This window comes from Mesoplodon mirus, assembly GCF_964341445.2.
Source record: "Mesoplodon mirus genome assembly, chromosome: 18".
NCBI classification, from domain to species: Eukaryota; Metazoa; Chordata; class Mammalia; order Artiodactyla; family Ziphiidae; genus Mesoplodon; species Mesoplodon mirus.
Window position 1 is genome coordinate 47,238,738 of NC_138994.1, and position 18,064 is coordinate 47,256,801.

General features: G+C 54.9%; 2 protein-coding genes across 9 annotated transcripts; both read right to left on the bottom strand.

Annotated features, from left to right (window-relative positions):
- Positions 1–902: 902 nt before the first annotated feature.
- SLC16A13 (solute carrier family 16 member 13) lies at positions 903–4,522 on the bottom strand. 2 transcript variants are annotated; one of them, XM_082602832.1, is made up of 4 exons: positions 3,932–4,522; positions 3,638–3,781; positions 1,910–2,647; positions 903–1,210 (listed from the first exon to the last, which is right to left on the bottom strand). In XM_082602832.1, exons 1-4 carry the CDS (start codon positions 4,128–4,130, stop codon positions 1,011–1,013), a joined length of 1,281 nt encoding a protein of 426 aa, XP_082458958.1. In that variant the 5' UTR covers positions 4,131–4,522; the 3' UTR covers positions 903–1,010. The 2 variants fall into 2 exon arrangements, with proteins under 2 accessions (XP_082458958.1, XP_082458959.1); XM_082602833.1 differs by having other exon boundaries at positions 3,873–4,021.
- Positions 4,523–6,704: 2,182 nt separating this feature from the next.
- BCL6B (BCL6B transcription repressor) lies at positions 6,705–12,496 on the bottom strand. Of its 7 annotated transcripts, none has more exons than XR_014291833.1 (9): positions 12,395–12,490; positions 11,720–11,910; positions 11,277–11,498; positions 10,811–11,167; positions 10,366–10,490; positions 9,420–9,805; positions 9,165–9,302; positions 8,183–8,772; positions 6,705–6,795 (listed from the first exon to the last, which is right to left on the bottom strand). XR_014291833.1 is itself a non-coding variant. In XM_082602953.1 (9 exons), the coding sequence occupies exons 1-9, from the start codon at positions 12,395–12,397 to the stop codon at positions 8,656–8,658; spliced, it is 1,449 nt and encodes a 482-aa protein (XP_082459079.1). In that variant the 5' UTR covers positions 12,398–12,490; the 3' UTR covers positions 6,705–8,655. The 7 variants fall into 7 exon arrangements, 6 of the variants coding, with proteins under 6 accessions (XP_082459079.1, XP_082459077.1, XP_082459078.1 ...); XM_082602953.1 differs by having other exon boundaries at positions 6,705–8,772; positions 9,420–9,550; positions 9,641–9,805; XM_082602951.1 differs by having other exon boundaries at positions 6,705–8,772.
- Between the last annotated feature and the right edge of the window lie 5,568 nt (positions 12,497–18,064).

An 18,064-nucleotide genomic window follows, 5' to 3' on the forward strand; every position in this document is an offset into this window, starting at 1 on the left:
TCTATCTGCTTTTCCTGCAAGCTCCAATTGTTAGGCAATCTAGGATGCTGCAAACATTCTACTTAAAATATCCAAAAAGGCTGGTTGATAGGAACAGGATCCCCCTAAGCCATGCGAGGCAGGAAGGGTGTTTGTCCAGTCAGTCCATTTCTCTTTGCCCAAGTTCTTGCCATTATAACAGGAAATCTTTGAGAAACTGTCTGCCTATCAGCTTCAGTTTGTTGGAGGAGGGGGGTGCTCATGGGTGCTAGCTGCCCCATCCTCATTTCCCAGATAACTCTTTCCTGCATTTCAGTCTCCTTCTACTGGCCTGATGAAAACATAAGAATCCCAGACTGAGACTTCAGCTCTCTTAGCTTTATCTCCCCCTCCCCAGCTAGCACCCCCCACATGTCCCTCACCATTTTCTTAATTTCTTTCCTGAGTTACAGGGGATAGTGGGAAAGAGGGAGGTCAGTGGGCAAGTAGGAGGAACTGTGGTCCAGAGAGCAGAGTCCAGGGTTAAACGCTCTGGGTCACCAGAGCTCCTGGATACCTCCCCTCCAGTCCCCAGCATGACCCCATTCAGCCAACCCAGGCATATGGGCCCCAATTCTTTTTGAGGTTCTGATTATTGTCCGGTTTTCTTATTCAGTTTTATCTCAAAGGGGCATCCCTCTTTCCCAAAGATCTGTCTTCAGGGAAGAAATGCAGGAGGCAACACTAGAGATCACATGTAAAACATGATAAGTCTCTTGGCCTTTGAGTTTCCACAGTCGATTCACAGCTCAGTGGAGCAGGCTGAACTCCTGGATCCTTCAGAAAAGGCTGTGCGAGCAAAGAAGAGATAAGGCAAAATACAAAGGGTTGGCACACACATCGCAGGAGCCCCAGGCCTGCTCTGGGCGGTGGCGGGGAGGCAGATAACGATGCTTAAGGCACTGTGGTTCTGTGGGTGCCAAGATGGGGCAGGAGAAGACCTGGAGCCAACAACCCCTGGGTTTCTGGGTCTGACTGCCCCTTCTTGGAGTTCAATCCTCTCCCAGCCCCTCCCCGGGCAGGGGGACTTTGGTATCCAGTGCCTCTGTTACAGGGTCCTGGGGCTTGGAGGTAGGAGCTGAGAAGCAGAAGAAGTGGGGCAGGGTGATGAGAACTCCACTCCCTGCAAGAAGGCAGGCCCCAGCCACCACAAAAGAAGCTGTGTAGGTGCCTGTCAGATCCCGGAGGTAGCCTAGATTCAAGAGAGAAAAAGAATACACATGGGTGATCTGTTTCCTGGTACTCAGACACATTTTGGGGTGGAGGGGAGAAAATAATCTAACCCATCATCCTGGAAGAGTTAGAACTCTCAAGGTAGGACTGGATGAGCTTGAGAACTCAGGCTTCCCTAGGGGCCTCAAAAGGCCATTTCAACCACCTTCCTGCTTTCAGAAAGGATCTCTGAACCAGCCAGTGGGGATTTGGGGATCCAGATGGAGTCAGGCACACTTGTGCCTTTCTTTCCAGTAGCTGTGGCCTTCCCTTTCATGCCTTCAGTTAATAGTTAAGAGGAAAATGTTAAGGGTCTGAAGGCTCTGGCATCAGGAGCCTGGAGAACTTTGACCAGATGGCTCAGACCCCTGGCCTGGGGCCCAGTGGGCCAAGGGAAAAGGCAGACGCTGGCATGTTATGTCTGGCCGGGTCTGACCAGGTCCTCTGAAAACCCCAACTGTAGGTACCCTGCCAAGGGTGCCACATAGGTCCTCTTAATCTTTCCACAGCCCCAATTTCTTTGCACTTTGGACCCATTTCAGGGCTGCTGTGATTGACCATGCAGGCTGTGTATGTACCATACCAGAGGGCAGTATTCACATACACTATAATGTCAATTCCCTCCCTGAATGGTATGACGTGGCAGACCGCACCCACCTGGAAATCCCAGTCCCCTTACCTGATAGAGGAGCCCCCAGCAGCCCCCCGATGCTTTCTACCATCTGCACCAGTCCCAGGCCACAGTATATCTTTCCAGTTCCCACCAGTTCAGGCAGCACGGAGAAGGCCACTGGGGTCAGGGCCCCTGATGTGAAGCCATAGGCCACAGTCAGAGCCACCAGGGCTGTGGAAGCCTGAGCCACAGGGTACAGGGCCAGTATCACCCCAGTCAGGGTGGTCCAGAGCATCAGGAGTCTTGCCACAGGCCCTGGGACTGCATCCCCTAGCCACCCAGAAGCCACACGCCCCACAGGGTCAGAAATAGCCGCCACTGAGAGTAGGAAGGCAGCAGGCAGTGGGTCCCAATCTAGGTCCCGAAGATGGGCCACCAGGTGCACGTAGGGAATGAAGTAGCCAGTGTTGATCAGGGTGAGGGCAACGGTGTAACGGAGGAAGGGGCCATGATGGAGAAGGTTGGCAAGTTGGGCCCCAGGACCACCCACGACAGGGTCCTCAGCCAGGGAGAGTGGGCGGAGAAGAGCACCGCAGGCCACCAAGTGGAGGGAGAGGGCAGACACCAGCAGCAGGGCCCCCCGCCAGGCGTACTGGCTGAGCAGCCATTGGAAGAGTGGAGCAAAAGCAAAGGAGGAGAGGCCCACGCCCGTCAGCGCCAGCCCGGTGGCCAGGGATCGCCGACGAGAGAAGTAACGGGACAGGCAGGCCAGGGTGGGAGTGAAGGTCAAGGCCCAGCCAGATCCTGTCAAAAAGGAAGAAATTGGGGTTGAGGGACCCATAAGGAGCTCAGGGCACACAATCATCCCAACACTGCCCAGCAGCAGAATGTAGCACAGGCGTAAATTACAATCCTAGCTTGATACTTTCTAGCTGTGTGACCTTGTCTGTTTACTTAATCTCCTAGCCTCAATCTCATCTGCAAAATGAGGGTAATATACTTTATGGGACTCTGGAATGTTTGCAAAGTAGCTACCATAGAACTCTGGAGTTAGACCTGGGCTCTACCATTTCTGGCTGTGTGAACTTCACTTGCCAAGTTGCATAAGCTTAAAGCCTTTCCTCATCTGTAAATAGGATAATGATATCTATTTCACAGCTTTCACATCTGACACAATTTTACAGTAATTCTTCCTTTTACACTCCAGTCCCACTAGCCCTGGGCTCGCATCTTTGAATTTCCTGATTTCCCCTAACCTGTTTATCACTTTAGTCACCTCTCTTAAGAATTCCCTTCTGGGGGACTTCGCTGGTGGTGCAGTGGTTAAGAAGCCGCCCGCCAGTGCAGGGGACACGGGTTGGAGCCCTGGTCTGGGAAGGAGCAAGGGCCACGGAGCAACTGAGCCCGTGCACCCCAACTACTGAGCCTGCGCTCTAGAGCCCGCGAGTCACAACTACAGATCCCACATGCCACAAATACTGAAGCCCGCGCGCCTAGAGCGTGCTCTGCAACAAGAGAAGTCACCGCCAAGAGAAGCCCATTGCACCGCAACGAAGAGTAGCCCCCACTCGATGCAACTAGAGAAAGCCCACGCGCAGCAACGAAGACCCAACGCAGCCATAAATAAATGAACCTATGTAATTTTTAAAAAATTGCCTTCTGGGCACAGGTGCCAGCCAAAACTTTCTCTCAGCGTCTCCCTAAGCCTTTTGGAAGGAGCAGGAAGAGGGTAAAAGTCCAGAGGGCCAAAAAGACTCAGGCTTTTGACTTGCCCGCCCTTGCCCAGGGTCTCACCTGAGAGCAGCCCAATACTCAGGTACAGGTGGGTCAAGGAGGTAGCAAAGGCGGCGAGCAGCATCCCCAACGCAGCCAAGATGCCCCCAGCCATCACCACAGGCCTGGGCCCGAACTTGGTGCTCAGCGCACTGCCCACTGGGCCTGGAGAAGAGGAAGGGTTCTGAGAGAAGATCTCAGGCGTCCTTCTCCAGCACTGACCCCACCCCCGCCATCTCCTTTACCGTCCCCGCACCTCCTCTCCCTTCCGAGGGTCGAGGGTCACAGGACTCTGGACCCGGGCGCAGCACTCACTCCCGAACTGCTGCACCGCGATTCCTATGGAGGCGATCCAGGAGACTCGCGCTGCCGGCTCCTCAAACGCAGCCACAAACTCCACAAAGAAGACGCCGAAGGAGCGAAGCACTCCGAACACCAGCGCCGACTGGAAGAACGCTGAGAGCACCACCATCCACCCCCAGCCCCCGTCGGGGGGCTCAGCCCTAAGTGCCATCTGGGAGGTAACAGGGCTGCCGCCTTAAGCCCCTTCCGGAGCAGGGCTCAGGACGTTCCACCTCTGCCCACCCACCCAGCCGGACCACTCGCAGCCGAGCGGGGAGGAGAGGATGGTAGAGAGGAAAGTACCAACGAGGGCTTGAAAGCTGCAGAGAGGCTGCGTGCGGCGCCTGCGCCTTTCCCCTAGCGGGGGCGATATAGGTAGGAAGACCAGGCGGGCGCTTGCCCCTGCGCTCAGCGCCGGGGGGCGTGGCTCCGCCGGCCGTGAGTCGAGAGTCGAGGCCTGGGCGGGACAGATGGAGGAGAGGGCTGACTTTCGGTCTAGGAGCCAGAGGGCAGCACTGAGTTTGGGCCCCATCCCTGAGGTCTCCGGGTGGATTATCTATTTTATCACTGGAAGTGTCTGCACCTGGCCAGCCCAGCCAACATCCCTGTCTGTAGCTCACCAATGAGAACGCGGGACTCCGCAGAAGGGGGCGGAGCCAGAAGGGCAGGGCGGGGTTTAGAACCTGTTCTGGGGCAGTGAGTGGGGCGCAGGCGTGAGGAGGGGACTTTAGCAGGCTAAATAGACGGGCCCTAGGTGACCCAGGAACCAACCAGGAGGCAGCTTCGGTCTCCTGTCCAACTAGCGGGCCAATTCGACCAGATTTCAGCACGGAGACGCGCACGTAAGGAGTCCGTGGGCGTTAATAGTGGGTAAACTGATTCAGGAGAGGAAAACACATACTTACTTGATGAGGGGCCCAAGAGCTGAAAAGCGGGGCGGGGGTGGGGTGGGGGGTGCGGAGGGATTATGAGATAAGGTAAAATACCTGGCCAAGCGCCTGAGGCCACTAGAATCTAGATGCCTGGATTCCTGAGTGGGTTCAAAGGCCAAGGAAAGAGAGAGGGGACTGGGCTGTTGGACTCCTGGAGTTGATTTCTGTGTTGGGAACTCGTTCCTGTCCCTTCTGTTCCCACTAACAGGAAACCTACGGGTCACAGAGACCAAAAATAACTGGGGAGAGGAAGTGCAGTTCTGAGCTCACTCAGAGCCCCACCAGCCCTCGTCTTCAATGGGGCTGGAACATTTTCCTCTGCCCTCTAGTAACAACCACTTCCTAATCACAGCTTTTGATCTCATGATGGGATAGACTAGAGACAAGCCATGACCGCTGGCGCAATCAGCCCCTCCTACCCAACCAGTACCCAGTTCCTCCAGCCTTATAGAGCACTAATGACTTGGCTTCAAGATCCTTAGGACACTGACCTTGAAATTTGAACTCAAGGGGTCATACCCAGACAAGTGGGGCTGGGGTGGGGAGGGAGGCTGTGTAATTTAAAAAAGCATATTGAGCCGTATACTTTTATACGTGGGAAATAAAAGTAATCATACCCAAGAAGCTTTTTTTTTTTTTTTTTAAGTGGAGTCAGAACTTTGGCTGGTGGGGACTATACCAAAGATGTAGGAATTGGTGTGGCTGTATAACAGAGTGGTTAAGAGCGCAGTCTTTAGAATCAAATCATAGTTCCAATCCTGGCTTCATCACTTCTTAACTTGGCCAAGACATTGAACCTCTCAGCTGGTTTCCCTACTTGTAAACTGGGGCTAATAATAGTACCTACTTTTAGGGTTGTCAGGGGAGTTGAATTAGAAAATCTATACACTAAAATGTTTAGTTTAGGGCCTGACATGTAGTAGGAGTTAAGTAATATTAGCTGGTCTTATTTTATTTTATTTTAAGCTGGTCTTATTTTAAACAGGGGATAAGCTGCAGTGGGAGGGGAAGGAAGGTTTTAGTTTAGTTTCTTTGTTTTGTGCTTAAAAAAAAATCTAACCCAGGTCATGGGTTTTAAAAGATTAAGAAGCACAACCACAAACTGTAAATGTTGGAAGGAACTTATTCCTTCCACGCTAATGGACTTATTTCATGGATGAGGAATTTAAGTCCAAAAGGAATTTAAGTCCAAAATTTAAGTCCACTTATCAGAATTAGTGACCCCTTGACCTCTGGGCAGAACAAGGCTGTGCACCCATGACACACACAGGACAGGGGAAAGGGTGGGAGAGAAGTGTGTACTAGGCACTGGATGGATTCCAAGACACCATTGCTGGGGGAGGGGTAGAGCTGGCACACTGGCTCTAACCACACAGCCTTCTCACTGCCACCTCCAGCTCCTGTTGTCCTTATGGCACCCAAGTCCTATCCATTTTCTGTGGTGGTGGTGGTGGTAGAGGGTGTCCAGGCATTCAGTTCCCCTGCACAGATGCATCCCCCAACATGTTGGTATTATTAGTGGCTTCCTGGTTTCTCCCTGCTGCCTCCACACCTCAGGCAGGAAGTGATTTCAGAGCAGTAGGATGCAGGTGGCTCCGGAGAAACTTCATGAAGTCACTGGTTCCTACACAATGAGCCGGAAGGCAAGGGCAGGGAAGGGGAGAACAAGGGCCACTTAAAATCTCTGGTGGGATGGGACAGTGGGATGGGCACAGAATCCAAGATGGTATCCAGGAAGGATAGGATACCCTCTTCCCCCAGCTTCAGAACCTTCAGTCCCCAGAGCCCCACAGGCAAGAACCCAGGACACAACAGGCAGCACAGAGAGGCTTCTTTATTCCATGATTCTGATCTTGCAAGATCTAACATCTCCACCCCTTGGCACTCTCCACCTGCCCATCCAATCTGGTAAAAAAAAAAAAAAATCATGGTTCCTTCTCAGCTCTCTCCTCTGCTTTCCCTACCTCCTTCAATTCTGCAGTGGGGAGTAAGAGGCAAAGAGAGAGAAGAGTAGCTCTCTCACCAGTCCCCAAGTGACAGTCACTAGTACTGACCTGTCTTGAGGAACCTCCACCCTGCAAATTCAAAGTGCTTTTTACCTTCCACCCCATGTCCCTAATCCCCCAGGGCAACAGGGGCAGGACTGTAAATCAAGGCTTCAGAGTATCATCTAACATTCCAGACATTAAGAAGCAACCCATTCCTAACCTTCTACCTACTTGGCCTACACCAGAGACTTTGCCCCTCAACCAACCTCTTAATCCTACCTGGATACTTGGTCAACTAGAGGGTCCATCAGTCAGTCTTTTAAATCTTCTAAATCTCTAATCCCAACAGTAATCCTGATCATAATCCCAAACTACAGAAAATCCATAGTGGAACTCAACCCCTTTTCTCTCCCTATGGAAGGTTCTAGTGCTTTCACTGGTTCCAGACAGGAATGCAGTGACAAGAAGACCAGGTCACAGACCCAGCTTTTCTAAGGTAAGAAAGTTACCAAGCAGCTGTGACTTCTAGAGGCAAAGAAATTTCTGGAATCTGGACACTTGCCAGAAGATGTCCGAAAACCTACTAAAGGAAGAAGATGTTCATCTCAGGTAGAACCCCAAGGAACATTCAAACCCAGACACCTCTGCAGTAAAGGGTGAGTCATATTCTTCACTGTTTAGTCAAGATAAAGGGTTTCATAATTCTCCCCTAGGTCATAACATTCTTAGAGACTGGGCAGAATCAGAAAAGATTGCATCATCTCTGGTGAGGAATTTCAGATCTCTCCTGCATGGAGGGATCAACTCAGTGCTACGAACGGGCCCTAGTGGGAGGATTGTGGGCCCATCTCAAGCTCCTGGGTGAGTTCTATCAAACGGACACAGTGGGGCCAAACCTAGGGGACCAGACAAATGCGACAGTTAGGAACATAAGAGAAAGCCTCTGTAATCATCCCCCCAGTTCCAAGACTGACAAAGGCCCCACACCCACTGCCTCTAGGAGGTACTTATCACCTCCACTTCAGGCTCACCATAGGTTCCTATAACCCTTGAAGAACAGAAAAAGTCTATATCCAGTGCTGGCCTGCTAGAAAACCTACAACATCCAGAGAGGGTTCCTGACCCAATTCCATAAACCCACATGTTCCCAGAGCTGCCCTAGAACAAATAAAGTTTCCCGACCTAGAATTGGAGGGGTAGGACACAGAGAACCCCTTTCTCCATTTGAAACACACCAACAAGCAAATAGGAAAAGAACAACTCTAAAGATAAAAGTTATGACAATAATAATATAAAACACTCACGCCAAAGGAGGCAGCCAAGTGCTAATCTCTGCCAGCAGAGCCATGACCTCACATTCTGTGTTTCAGGTCACTTTTGATCACACTTGTGGAAGAGGGACATGGGAAATGCAATAGAATGAAGGCCCTGGTGCCACCCAAAGGCCTCAATAAATTATATTTACAGATAAACCGAATGAGATGGGGGCTGCAGGTGGAAACCAGGCCTCCAGTCGCTCCCCTCCTCCAGCTCCTAGCTTGTTCTCCCCTCAGAAACAATTTTGATCGTGGGGAAGAGGTTTTGACCAGCAAAACAAAGGCAGATCAAGCTGGGATCTGCCACCCCTGCTCTCCCCAGTGAGAAATTAAGGTGGTGGCAAGTCGCTGACATCGAGGGGCCTTGCACACCCCTATGCCCAAGCCTGACAGCGAACCCAGGCGTGAGCCGCAGCTTTCCTGTCTTCCAGGAAGGGAGTGGGGCATGGGTGGGCGCTCAGCTAGGGGCCCCCCAGAATGTGGTAGTGCACTTTGGTGTTGGTAGCAGCTCCGTGTTTCTGGCGCAGATGCAGCCGAAGTTGACTCTTGTGCCGGAAATGCAGACTGCAGGGGTCGCACTGTCGGAGGACAGCTGAGTCAGGTCCCTCCCCAACCACGACCACCTTTTAGGTGTTGAGCAAGGGAGAACCGCCCAGCACTCTACCTTAGAGAAGCTCTTTAGTCCCTACATGCTCCCAAATCCTCAGGGGAAGGCCTAGGAGCTACGCCCCGCCCTCTTCAGCAAAGCTTTCTCCATCCATCAGCTCCTCTCCAGGAGGGTAGCGCCGCCGTCCGGGAGCCTAACTTCTATACCAGCCACCCCTACCCTCGGCCCCCGCCCCTTACTCACAAGGACACCGCCCACCTCGAAGAGTTCTAGAACCGCCGGGCCGGCTCCTTTCAGAGCTCCGCCCCTCGGTAAACGGAAGGTAATTCCAAGGCTTTGGGCCAAGCCAGGTCGGGTACTCACGTGGTAAGGCTTCTCTCCCGTGTGGATGCGAACGTGGCTCTTGAGGGTCTGTAGGTGGCGGAAGCGAGTCCCGCAGGTGGGGCAAGGATAGGGCTTCTCCCCGGTGTGGATCAGCACGTGCGCGCGCAGATGCGCTACCTGGGAAAGGAGGGGACCTCAGACCGCGCCAGTGGGAGGGACAGAACCCTCCCCATTCGGCCCACCTCGCCCTCTTGGAAATTTGCCTACGAGCCGTCTCTGAAACTGGCGCCGTACCTGTACAAAGCGCGAGCCGCACGTCTCACACTTATAGGGCTTCTCTCCTGAATGGATGCGGCTATGCGTTTTCAGGTTAGCCGGCCGGTTAAAGCGGGCTCCGCAGACGGAGCAGTGGTAGGGCTTTTCCCCTGGAGGCAGGGAGGAAGGGAGGTCAGGGACTGTACCAGAGGACGGCTGTGGGCACCAAGGCCAGGGGCCTCTCCCTGCTCCTCCCCTACCTGTGTGCACCGTGCGGTGACTGGCCAGGTTGCCCTTATAGCGGAAGGCAGACCGGCAGAGCTGACACTTGTAGGGCTTATCCTCATCCCCAGGAGCCAAGGGGTCCAGCCCCGATGAGCACCCAGCCACAGCCTCACAGCTCTGGCAGCTGAAAAATTCACTTCCTGGGAAGGGTGGTGGGTAATGACAATACCAGTGAATCCTCAAACCACACGGTAGCGGGTTTTCTTTTTCCCAATTTACTGTTAAGGCTTCTGGGGCTCATTTGACTTGCTTGGGGTCACATGGTTATTGAGAGGACAAGCCAAGATCTGACTCCATGTCTGTCTGATTCCAGAGTACTTTGCTAATCACTCCAATAGCGGTGGTGGTAGGTGGAGGCCCCTACTCGTGGGTGGAAGTTTCTGTTTCTCTCTCCTCTCTTGCACCACTCTGGATGACAGCTTGCCAGAGAGGCCTTGCCAAGCCCTGGGCTGACCACTCAGGCCTGGATGGAAATAGGCCAGAAGTTCCCAAACAGTGCTGCTCACTGGAAGCTTTAAAAAGTACTGATGCCAGGCTCCCATTTGCAGACTTTCTAATCTATGGGGTGTGACCTGGGCAATGGGATTTTTAAAAGCTCCCTAGGTGATTCTAATTAGCAGGAAATGGACTGAGCCTTTAAACTGGCCTTGAGCAGCCATGGGAGAAAATCCAGGAAGGGGGTAGAAGGAGGGGCTCTTACCTGGTGGTGGATGAGCCCGCCCAGAGTGTGACCCAGTGGTCTCTGGAGCCCGGGGTGTGAGGAGATGGGGGGTATTGACTGGAGCCCCACATTTGAACTGTACAGTGGCAGCAGTTGGAGAGAGCCTAGGCAGATGTCAAGGCCCAGAGAAAAGGGTTAGGAGAGATTATATGGTGGCAGTGGTGGTGGGGTTCTCCCCTGGAAGACTTGTTGCCATAGGCCTACCCTCTGGAGGTGAGCCACTATGGACCAAAGTGCCATATCCAATTTCACTGCCCAAGTCCCACCCTACAGAATAAGCCTGACCTCTGGCCAACTCCCTGAGGTGAGCTGGTGTCTCTGAAGCCCAATCCTTCACTCCCTGTTCCTGACCACCCAGGCCCAATGTCTGTGCCTCTGAGCTGAGGCTACCTCTACAAATTCTGGGGGGTTCCAGTGTCTGTACCTGCTCTGTGGACCGGAAATGGGTCCTTCTTCACTGCTGCTGCTGCTGCTGCTGCTGGAAGCCTCATCTCCACTGGGGAGCCGGGCCTGGGAGCAAAGTTGACCAGAACTCCTCTCCCCTGCCAGGCTCCCTGCTTGGGAGGCCTGAGAGTTTAGCACGATGAACTTGTACTTTTTCCAGTTGCAGGCCTTGGGGTCTGGGCTGCCTGGACTGGGGGGCCCTTGACTGCAGCTGCGAGACTCAGTAGGTGGGTCTGGGTGCCCTTCGGAGCGCCTGGGACTGCCTGGCGGAGGGGCCGTTGGGGGCGTGGGGGGTTCTGCCTCCAGGGGCCGCAGGGAGATGCCCAGAGGTTCATAGCTGAGAAAAGTGCGATGGACATTAGTGCTATTTCCTGATCTTGGCCTTTGCCCTTGACACCTGGGATGCCACTTCACCCATGAGGAACACCGAGTTGGGGCTCCCTCACCTGGCCTGGATGAAGCGGTGGCATGCCTGGACCACGTGTTCCATCTGCAAGTAGGTGGCGGCCGCAAGGACGGCTGGTGCAGTGGCCGGCGAGAGGCGTAGGCGTGAAGTGTACATGAAGTCCAGAAGAGGAGCGAAGCCTCCGGCTTCGGGGCCCCCGGGCAGGGAGAGCACGTCTACCCCCACTCCTGCACGGCCTCGGAAAATTGAATAGAAGAAGCCACTGGAGAGAGGGAAGATAGGTCATGTTAAGGGCTGGGGAACCAAGGGAGACACGCGCCCCTGTACAAAGCCCCGCCTCCCCCACTCTCACCCCGCCCCCAATTCGCGGACGCCCCGCCTCCTGCTTCTGGAAGGCTTGGCTTCGGGTTCCCTCCCAAAGACCTTCGGGCTCCGCCCCTTTTCCATTTGGTCCCACCCCACCCCCTGAGCCACTCCTCGAACCTGCAGGCGATAAGAACTGCCTTGTGAGCTCGAAGGGGTTGCCCGCCAACCAGCAGCGTGACGTCAGTGAGGATCCCGCGCAGGCGCAGCTCATTCAGGTTGCCGAGCACGTCGGAGGAGTGGCGAGTGAACTCGCGGACGTAGCCCAGCGTTCCCTCCGGGGCAGCGGTGGAGCCCATGGCGACGCAGGCCTGCGGGTGCCAAGGAGAGGGCTCAGGGATCCAGGCCGTCCTAAGACGCCTGCCCTTCCGCAGTTTGCCTCTTCCTGCTGAGGTGCAGCTAGAGCCAAGCCCCCGGCCCCGGCTCACGCAGCCTCACTTAATTCATCTTGTTCTTTCTACCCTCAACCACAGCATCGCTCGCTTTCCTCCTCTAGATTCCACAGCGCTTGGAGCGAGTTGAAGGTTCCCACACCGCGGCGTCGATGGCAAGTGTGAGGAATCCGGCCCGCAGTGCCCTTACTTAGACTCCCAGTGCCCTTCCAGCACCCCCATTTCCCTTCTGCCCCTCCGCGCGCCTGGTCTCAGGAGTCCGATCCTGCCTGGAGACCCCAGATGACCCGTGGTCCACACCCCTCCAAATCCCAATCGAAGCTCCCTTCCCCGAATCACGAAATTCCATTCTCTAGTCCCGGATCCCTAGTTTAGCTCAATTTCTGGGCCTCGGTCTTCTTACCATCAACAAGCCCCAACCCTCTTAGGGGGACCCAGGAGTCTGGCTCCCTCAGTCTCTGGTTCTTACCCCCGTCCTGCAGGGGCTTCAGCTTTCTTCTCAAGGGGGGCGGGGTCTCTCTCCCCTCTTGGCCTCGGCTCCTTTATCTGGCCGGGATGTCGGGGGCGGGGGTGGAGGTGGGGTGAACGCCTGGGTCTGTATCCTTCCTTCCTCCCTCGCTCTCCAGATGGCGAACCCGGGGCGGGGTCTCCGGCTCCAGGGCGGGACCTCAGAAACACTAGGTGGTCGTAACGTAAGGGGTCTTGGACCACTGAAAGTGGAACTGAGGATGGGACATTGGAATTGGGGAGGAGGTTGGGGATATTGAGATTGGAAATATGGGTGACCTGGGTCGTCGGGGGGCCTGGGACAGCGACAATTGGTGTGTTGGCTTTAGGAAGGAACCTGTTACAGGAGAGTGAATATAGCAAAACTCCCCCTTCCCATGTACGGTATTAAGGGAGATAAAGGGGAGCCCAAAGAGGAACTAGGTTTGGTGAGGTGATAGTGGGCTCCCGTGGGGTCTCAGACAGCGGGAGGGTGTGGTCATTCAACAGGCTCCTCTAGCGGGGCCTGCAAAAGAGGGGCTCTGACCGGGCGCGGTAGGGAGGGGGCGGATATGATTTCTAGTTCGTTTCCTTCCATTGTCCTGCGACCGGACGGCTCCGCCAGCTGCTTCCCCTCGAGGAGGTGGGGAAAGCCCCTGGTGGGGGCCGAGAGACGACGCTCAGGAGACCTAGGGTCCGGTCTTTCGCTCCCGACTCTCTTTTGAATCCTTTTAGGGATCCAGCGAGACAGACTCCCGCCCAAAGCCCTTTCGCCCTCCCCCAGTCCCAGATCTTTAGGGCCTCGGGCATCCGCCCGTCGGCTACGCTTGGAGGCTGGCGGGACGCCGGGGTCCAGCGCGGCAAGTAGGCAAAGCTCGGCAATGTTTGGCTCCTTCCACGAGGGGGCGGACGAGCACTAGCCTCGCCTCGCCCGTCTTCTCCACTCGGCTGGGGGTCCACTCAAACGGGGGCGCAGGATCGATTAGGTCTGAGCGGCTGAAACCTTCGTTCTCCCCCTCTTTGCTCTGGTTTATTTTGTCCAGGGGACTAGGGTTGGGCGGAGGGAGGGAGAGTTAGGCGACAGAGGGAACTTTCCTCCGAGGATGGGTTTCCTATCTGGGGTGAGAAATCCGCGGGCTTTGGGAACAAGGGAAATGAGTGGGACAAGGAGCGGGATCTGAGTCCTGGGAGCCCAGGGTTTCTTTTCTTTTAAGCTAGATACTATTATCCGTCTTTAGAGGTGAATTTTTAGTGAACATTAATATGAAAGTTGGGTGCAGTGAACAGACAGAGGGGAAACAGGGAGGGTCTCAGGGTAAAAGAAGGGAGAGAGGGCAGGAGGGGCTGATAACCCCAATTTAAGTCCCTGATCTGGAAGATAAGCACGGGTCACACCCTCGTATTTTGTTTGGGGAGACGTTGGTGGGGCAAGGTTAATTTGGAGAAGGGGGGCAAGAGCTGAGTACAGCTGCAAAGCAGGACTTGCATTTGGGCTCAGGAGAGTCTACCGTTGCCCAGTAATGAGTGACCATTATCCGTGGAGCTGCATATTGAGGCCTGGGGCCCTCCCCTTCAGATGTGAGGGTGTCTTTATTTGGGTGCAGGAAAGAACTGCTGAGAAACTGAGAATGGGGAACCACTGGGGATTCACGGTGGTGAGGTGGCTTTTGCAAATGAGGGTTACTTTGGTCTCTGCCCAGTTGGAGGTGGGAGTTAGACTGGGGGCTCCCTTTGGTATCAGGATGGAGTTACTTTTGTGTTGTCTGGTCAATTTGTCAATTGTGGGGTGCATGTTTACTATGGGGTGTGGAGTTAGTTTGATTGTCCTGGGCCCTGAAGGCTGCATTCAGGGTTGAGCGCCAGTAGTAAGTCTGAGGTATGGAGCTGATTTTGAAGCTACATTAGTTCTAGGGATTCTGACACCCACAGTTTGGAGTTTGTCATCTTGGAATATCAGGGGAAACTGCTAGGTGTTTTTCAGAGGTGGATGAGGATTTTGTTTTGAGGATTCATAGTCATCGGTGTATGTGGACAATCTGATTTCAAGTGGAGTAATCATGCTGGTTTTGGGGTGCAGTCTGTTTTGGGGTGCCAGATAAGTTTTGAGGTTCCGATTATATTTGGGGGGACATGAAATTCAATTTGGGGTTTTTATTAGCTTGAGGTGGAACATAATAGGAACTTGGGAGCAAGTTTGAAGGCCTTCTGTGGTTGTGGTCCTTGCCGGGGAGCAAAGCTTTATATTTGAATGTTGTGCAAACTTACTTTGAGGAGGGGGATATTTCTGTGTATGCACTGAGAACCAGGAGGCTTTTTCCAGGGGGAGAAACAAGGTGAGGGCCCAGGGTAGGAGACTAAAGTTTTGGGGTGTCCTTATTTTGGGGGTGTTTTGCCACTCTTTGGGTGCATTTGGTGTAACTGAGTGATGGATCATGAGGTGAGATTGATTTTAGGGTCCACTTAATTTGGAGCATGATGCTGCTTTGGGATGTCCTTTGCTTATAGCTCCCGCTCACCCCAGATTCTAGAAGTCTCTTTCTTTAGTGAACCTCCAAATATTCCCAGGATTTGAAGGACGAAATTTGGAAAGGGACTGTATCTCCCCTTATTTCTATGTGGCCTGGATAGATCTGAGGGAGAAAAGGTGGTTTCAGACTCTGATCCCCAATTTCTTAAGGGCACATACCTCGGCTTGGGGGCACATGGGGGGGAAATCGGGTGTGTTGTGGTAAAGTGGACACCCCTGACTAGGGCAGTCTGTTGGAACTGTGCAAGGAGAGGTGGTAGTGAGGTACAAGGAGGGGAATCTTGTACCCTGATTTTCTAGGATAAGAGCCCCAAACAGAAAGCAGACAGAGGACTGGGAGTGTGGGTGAGATGGGGGGGGTTCCCCACGGCAGCAGGGGCTGGGGGGTAATCCAGGCCAGCTCTGCACACCCCGGTCCCTGCTCTCTTTGGCTCTCCTCCCCTCTCTCCCTCCCACCGCCCACCCCCCCAACCCAAGGAAAAAAACTGCCTGTGCAACAGCAATGGCAGATTCCAATCCTCCAGGCTTTCCTAAACCACCACGGAGACCAGCCAGGGGGGAGGGGAAGGGAGGATCGGGCTTTCCTGCTTCCCTAAGACTGGGGCTATGAGCTTGACCTCCTGGCCCCTAGCCCTTCGAGGAGTGCCCCCCTCCCCCGGCCTGGAAGCCAGGTGTCCTGGACCCTAGCCCCCGAGCGGGGGGGTGGGGGGGGGCCTGGAGAGACGGGGAGGAGGAAGGAGGGAGTGACTTCCAAAATTGGCATCGGGACAGAGCAGGGCTGGCGGGAGGCAGGTGAAAGACGGAATTTTCCTGAAAAAACGGGGGGATCTGAGGACCCCAAATTTGGGGAGCTAGTCCAGAACCGTCCAGCCAACATCCTAGATTTTTTTGGGATTTTTTGGGGCCCCCGGGACCCCTCTAGATGGGGTGAGGAATGTAGTGTTGGGGGAATCTGACTGGGGCATTGCAGCTGCCTCTCCCGCCGAGTTGGAGACGGATGGGCTGGGACGGGTTTGGGGGGGGTGTCCCCAATTCTGACTGGGAGTGGAGGAGCCCCCTCATGTGCTCTCTTGTGGGGGTCCCCCCTCCCTAGGGCACTCCCCACTCCCTGAGCCAGCCGAGAGGAAGGAGGCCAGCGATGCGACTGGGGCGGCTCCTTTCTCCTGCACCCCAAATGTGAGGGATGCACCCCAAATTTTGTTCCCTTCAAAATAGGGGACCAGGATCTCAGGGGAGAGTAGCTGAGGTAAGTGGGGAGGAAAGTGTCCCCTGTTTTCAGGAGAGACGTGGCGGTTGGGGGGGAGGTTTGGAGGTGCGTGCTGGGGTGGGGTTGGGCTTTGTCAGCCTTGAAACTGGGGGGATGATTGGAGAGGCTTTCTCTTACACCCCGAAACTGGAGTCCCCCAGATGGAAACCAAAGACAGGCCAGAGGGCCCCCCAACATCCCCAGCCGTTACTATAGTGTTTGATTTCTGTTTCATCCCCACAAAGGCTCTGCCGAGGATGGGAGTTGGGGGCAGCTCTTCGGTTTGGGGGGTACGGGGGGTGGCATGAGGAGCAGGAGGCCTTGGCAGGATTTGATGCTGGACAGATAGGGGTCTCGACCGAGGGGGTCCGGCATCCCCCGGGGCCTGAAAACTCTGCTTACACCACCATCTTAGATCTTTTTGATTGCTAAGAGTTTTGGGGGGTGTGTCGGAAGGTGGGGGTAGTAAAGGGTGGGATGGGAGGTGGGAGGATAACTTTTGGGTTTTAGGGGATATTATTTTGATTTGCGGAAGGGATCTTGGCCCTTGGATTTTGCTTTCTGGTGGGTGTTTTTTAAAAATCAAGTCCTGGACAGGAGAAAAAGGCTGAGGGAAGGCCTAGGGTGGGGGTGGGGAGAGGCATGTTTGTCTCAGCTTAAACGTGGCTTTCTGGGGTGGGCCTGCCTTCCTGGGCCTGGTGAAGGGGCTGTGGGGGGTTGTTGCGGGGGGTGGGACTTGGGTCCTGGGGGTCCACGGGGAGCGGGGACAGTGCTGGGGGTTGACTACCTGGCCCCCAGGTCCAGATGGCCCTCTTCCTGTGCCCTGCTGCTCCCCTTTCCCCCTGGCCTCCATTTCCTGCCTTTGGCCTCCATCTTGTGGCAGGCCCAGGGCCCAGGGCGACTTCCGGCCCCCCTCTCCCGACCATGTTCCGGCCCCACCACCTCTGGACTGCCAACTCCCAACCCTGCTGTCCTTGGCCTTCTGTCTCTCCTTGCTTTCTCTTGGGTTCTGACCCAGGGAGGGGAGGAACGGACACAGGAAGCCTTGGGTCCCTGCCCTTGCTGAGTCGAGAGGCAGTCTGTTGGTCCCCTCCAGTCATTCCCTGCTTCCTCTGCCTCTGCCCCCACCCTAGGGATCCCCTGAGCACAGTTCCTACAAGGAAGATGGTTCCAGTCTTATTACACTGCGAGCTCACCCCTTAGGCCCCTCTCCCTCCAGTTGCCTGCTCAGTGTCTAGCTCTGGTTTCTTGTTTTCCCCAACGCTTCTTGGGGCCATGTTTGCCTTTTAAGCCTTCCCACCCTTGGTGGTAGGGGTCTTCACAGCACTGCCTCGTGCTCCCTTCTTCTCAACCCACCCCAGTCCTGCTCCCGCCCCAGCAGCACACTGTGGTTTGTACGGCACTGTGGCCACGTCCAAACCACACTGTGGTGTTAGAGCGAGGGTGGGGGAGGCACCGCTGAGGCTTGGCCGGGGAGGCCACCCTGGAGAAGCGACACGAAAAACATCTGGGGCCTTCTGGTGAGGTGGCGGGGGTTGGGGGTGAGGGTGGAAATGGAGGTGTGAAATCACTGGAAGCTGCCCTTCTGATATCCCCATGGTAGTCTCAGGAGTACTGCCTGCCAGAGACCCCGGAGTAAGTGCTGCCTCCAGAGAGCAAAGTGGAGCCTTTGTTGCCCACGCCCAGCTCCCCTGGCTCTAGCAGCACAGAAATATTGGCACTGGGAAGAAAGCCTGCCAATATTGGCTGTGCTGCTCCAGGCAGGGTGGTGAGAGCCGCTGAGGAGGGGCTGAGCCCCGGGGTCTAAGGAGAGA

Bases quoted from the DNA above. Each gene is read 5' to 3' on its own strand.
- SLC16A13 (XM_082602832.1), bottom strand. From the start codon at position 4,130: ATGGCACTTAGGGCTGAGCCCCCCGACGGGGGCTGGGGGTGGATGGTG. The intron at 3,782-3,931 runs GTGAGTGCTGCG...CCTCTTCTCCAG, and splicing joins CGCGGTGCAGCAGTTCGGGA to GCCCAGTGGGCAGTGCGCTG. The intron at 2,648-3,637 runs GTGAGACCCTGG...CCTTTTTGACAG, and splicing joins GAGTATTGGGCTGCTCTCAG to GATCTGGCTGGGCCTTGACC.
- BCL6B (XM_082602950.1), bottom strand. The intron at 11,168-11,276 runs GTGAGGGAGCCC...CACTTTTCTCAG, and splicing joins CACCGCTTCATCCAGGCCAG to CTATGAACCTCTGGGCATCT. The intron at 9,303-9,419 runs GTACGGCGCCAG...CTCCTTTCCCAG, and splicing joins GCGGCTCGCGCTTTGTACAG to GTAGCGCATCTGCGCGCGCA.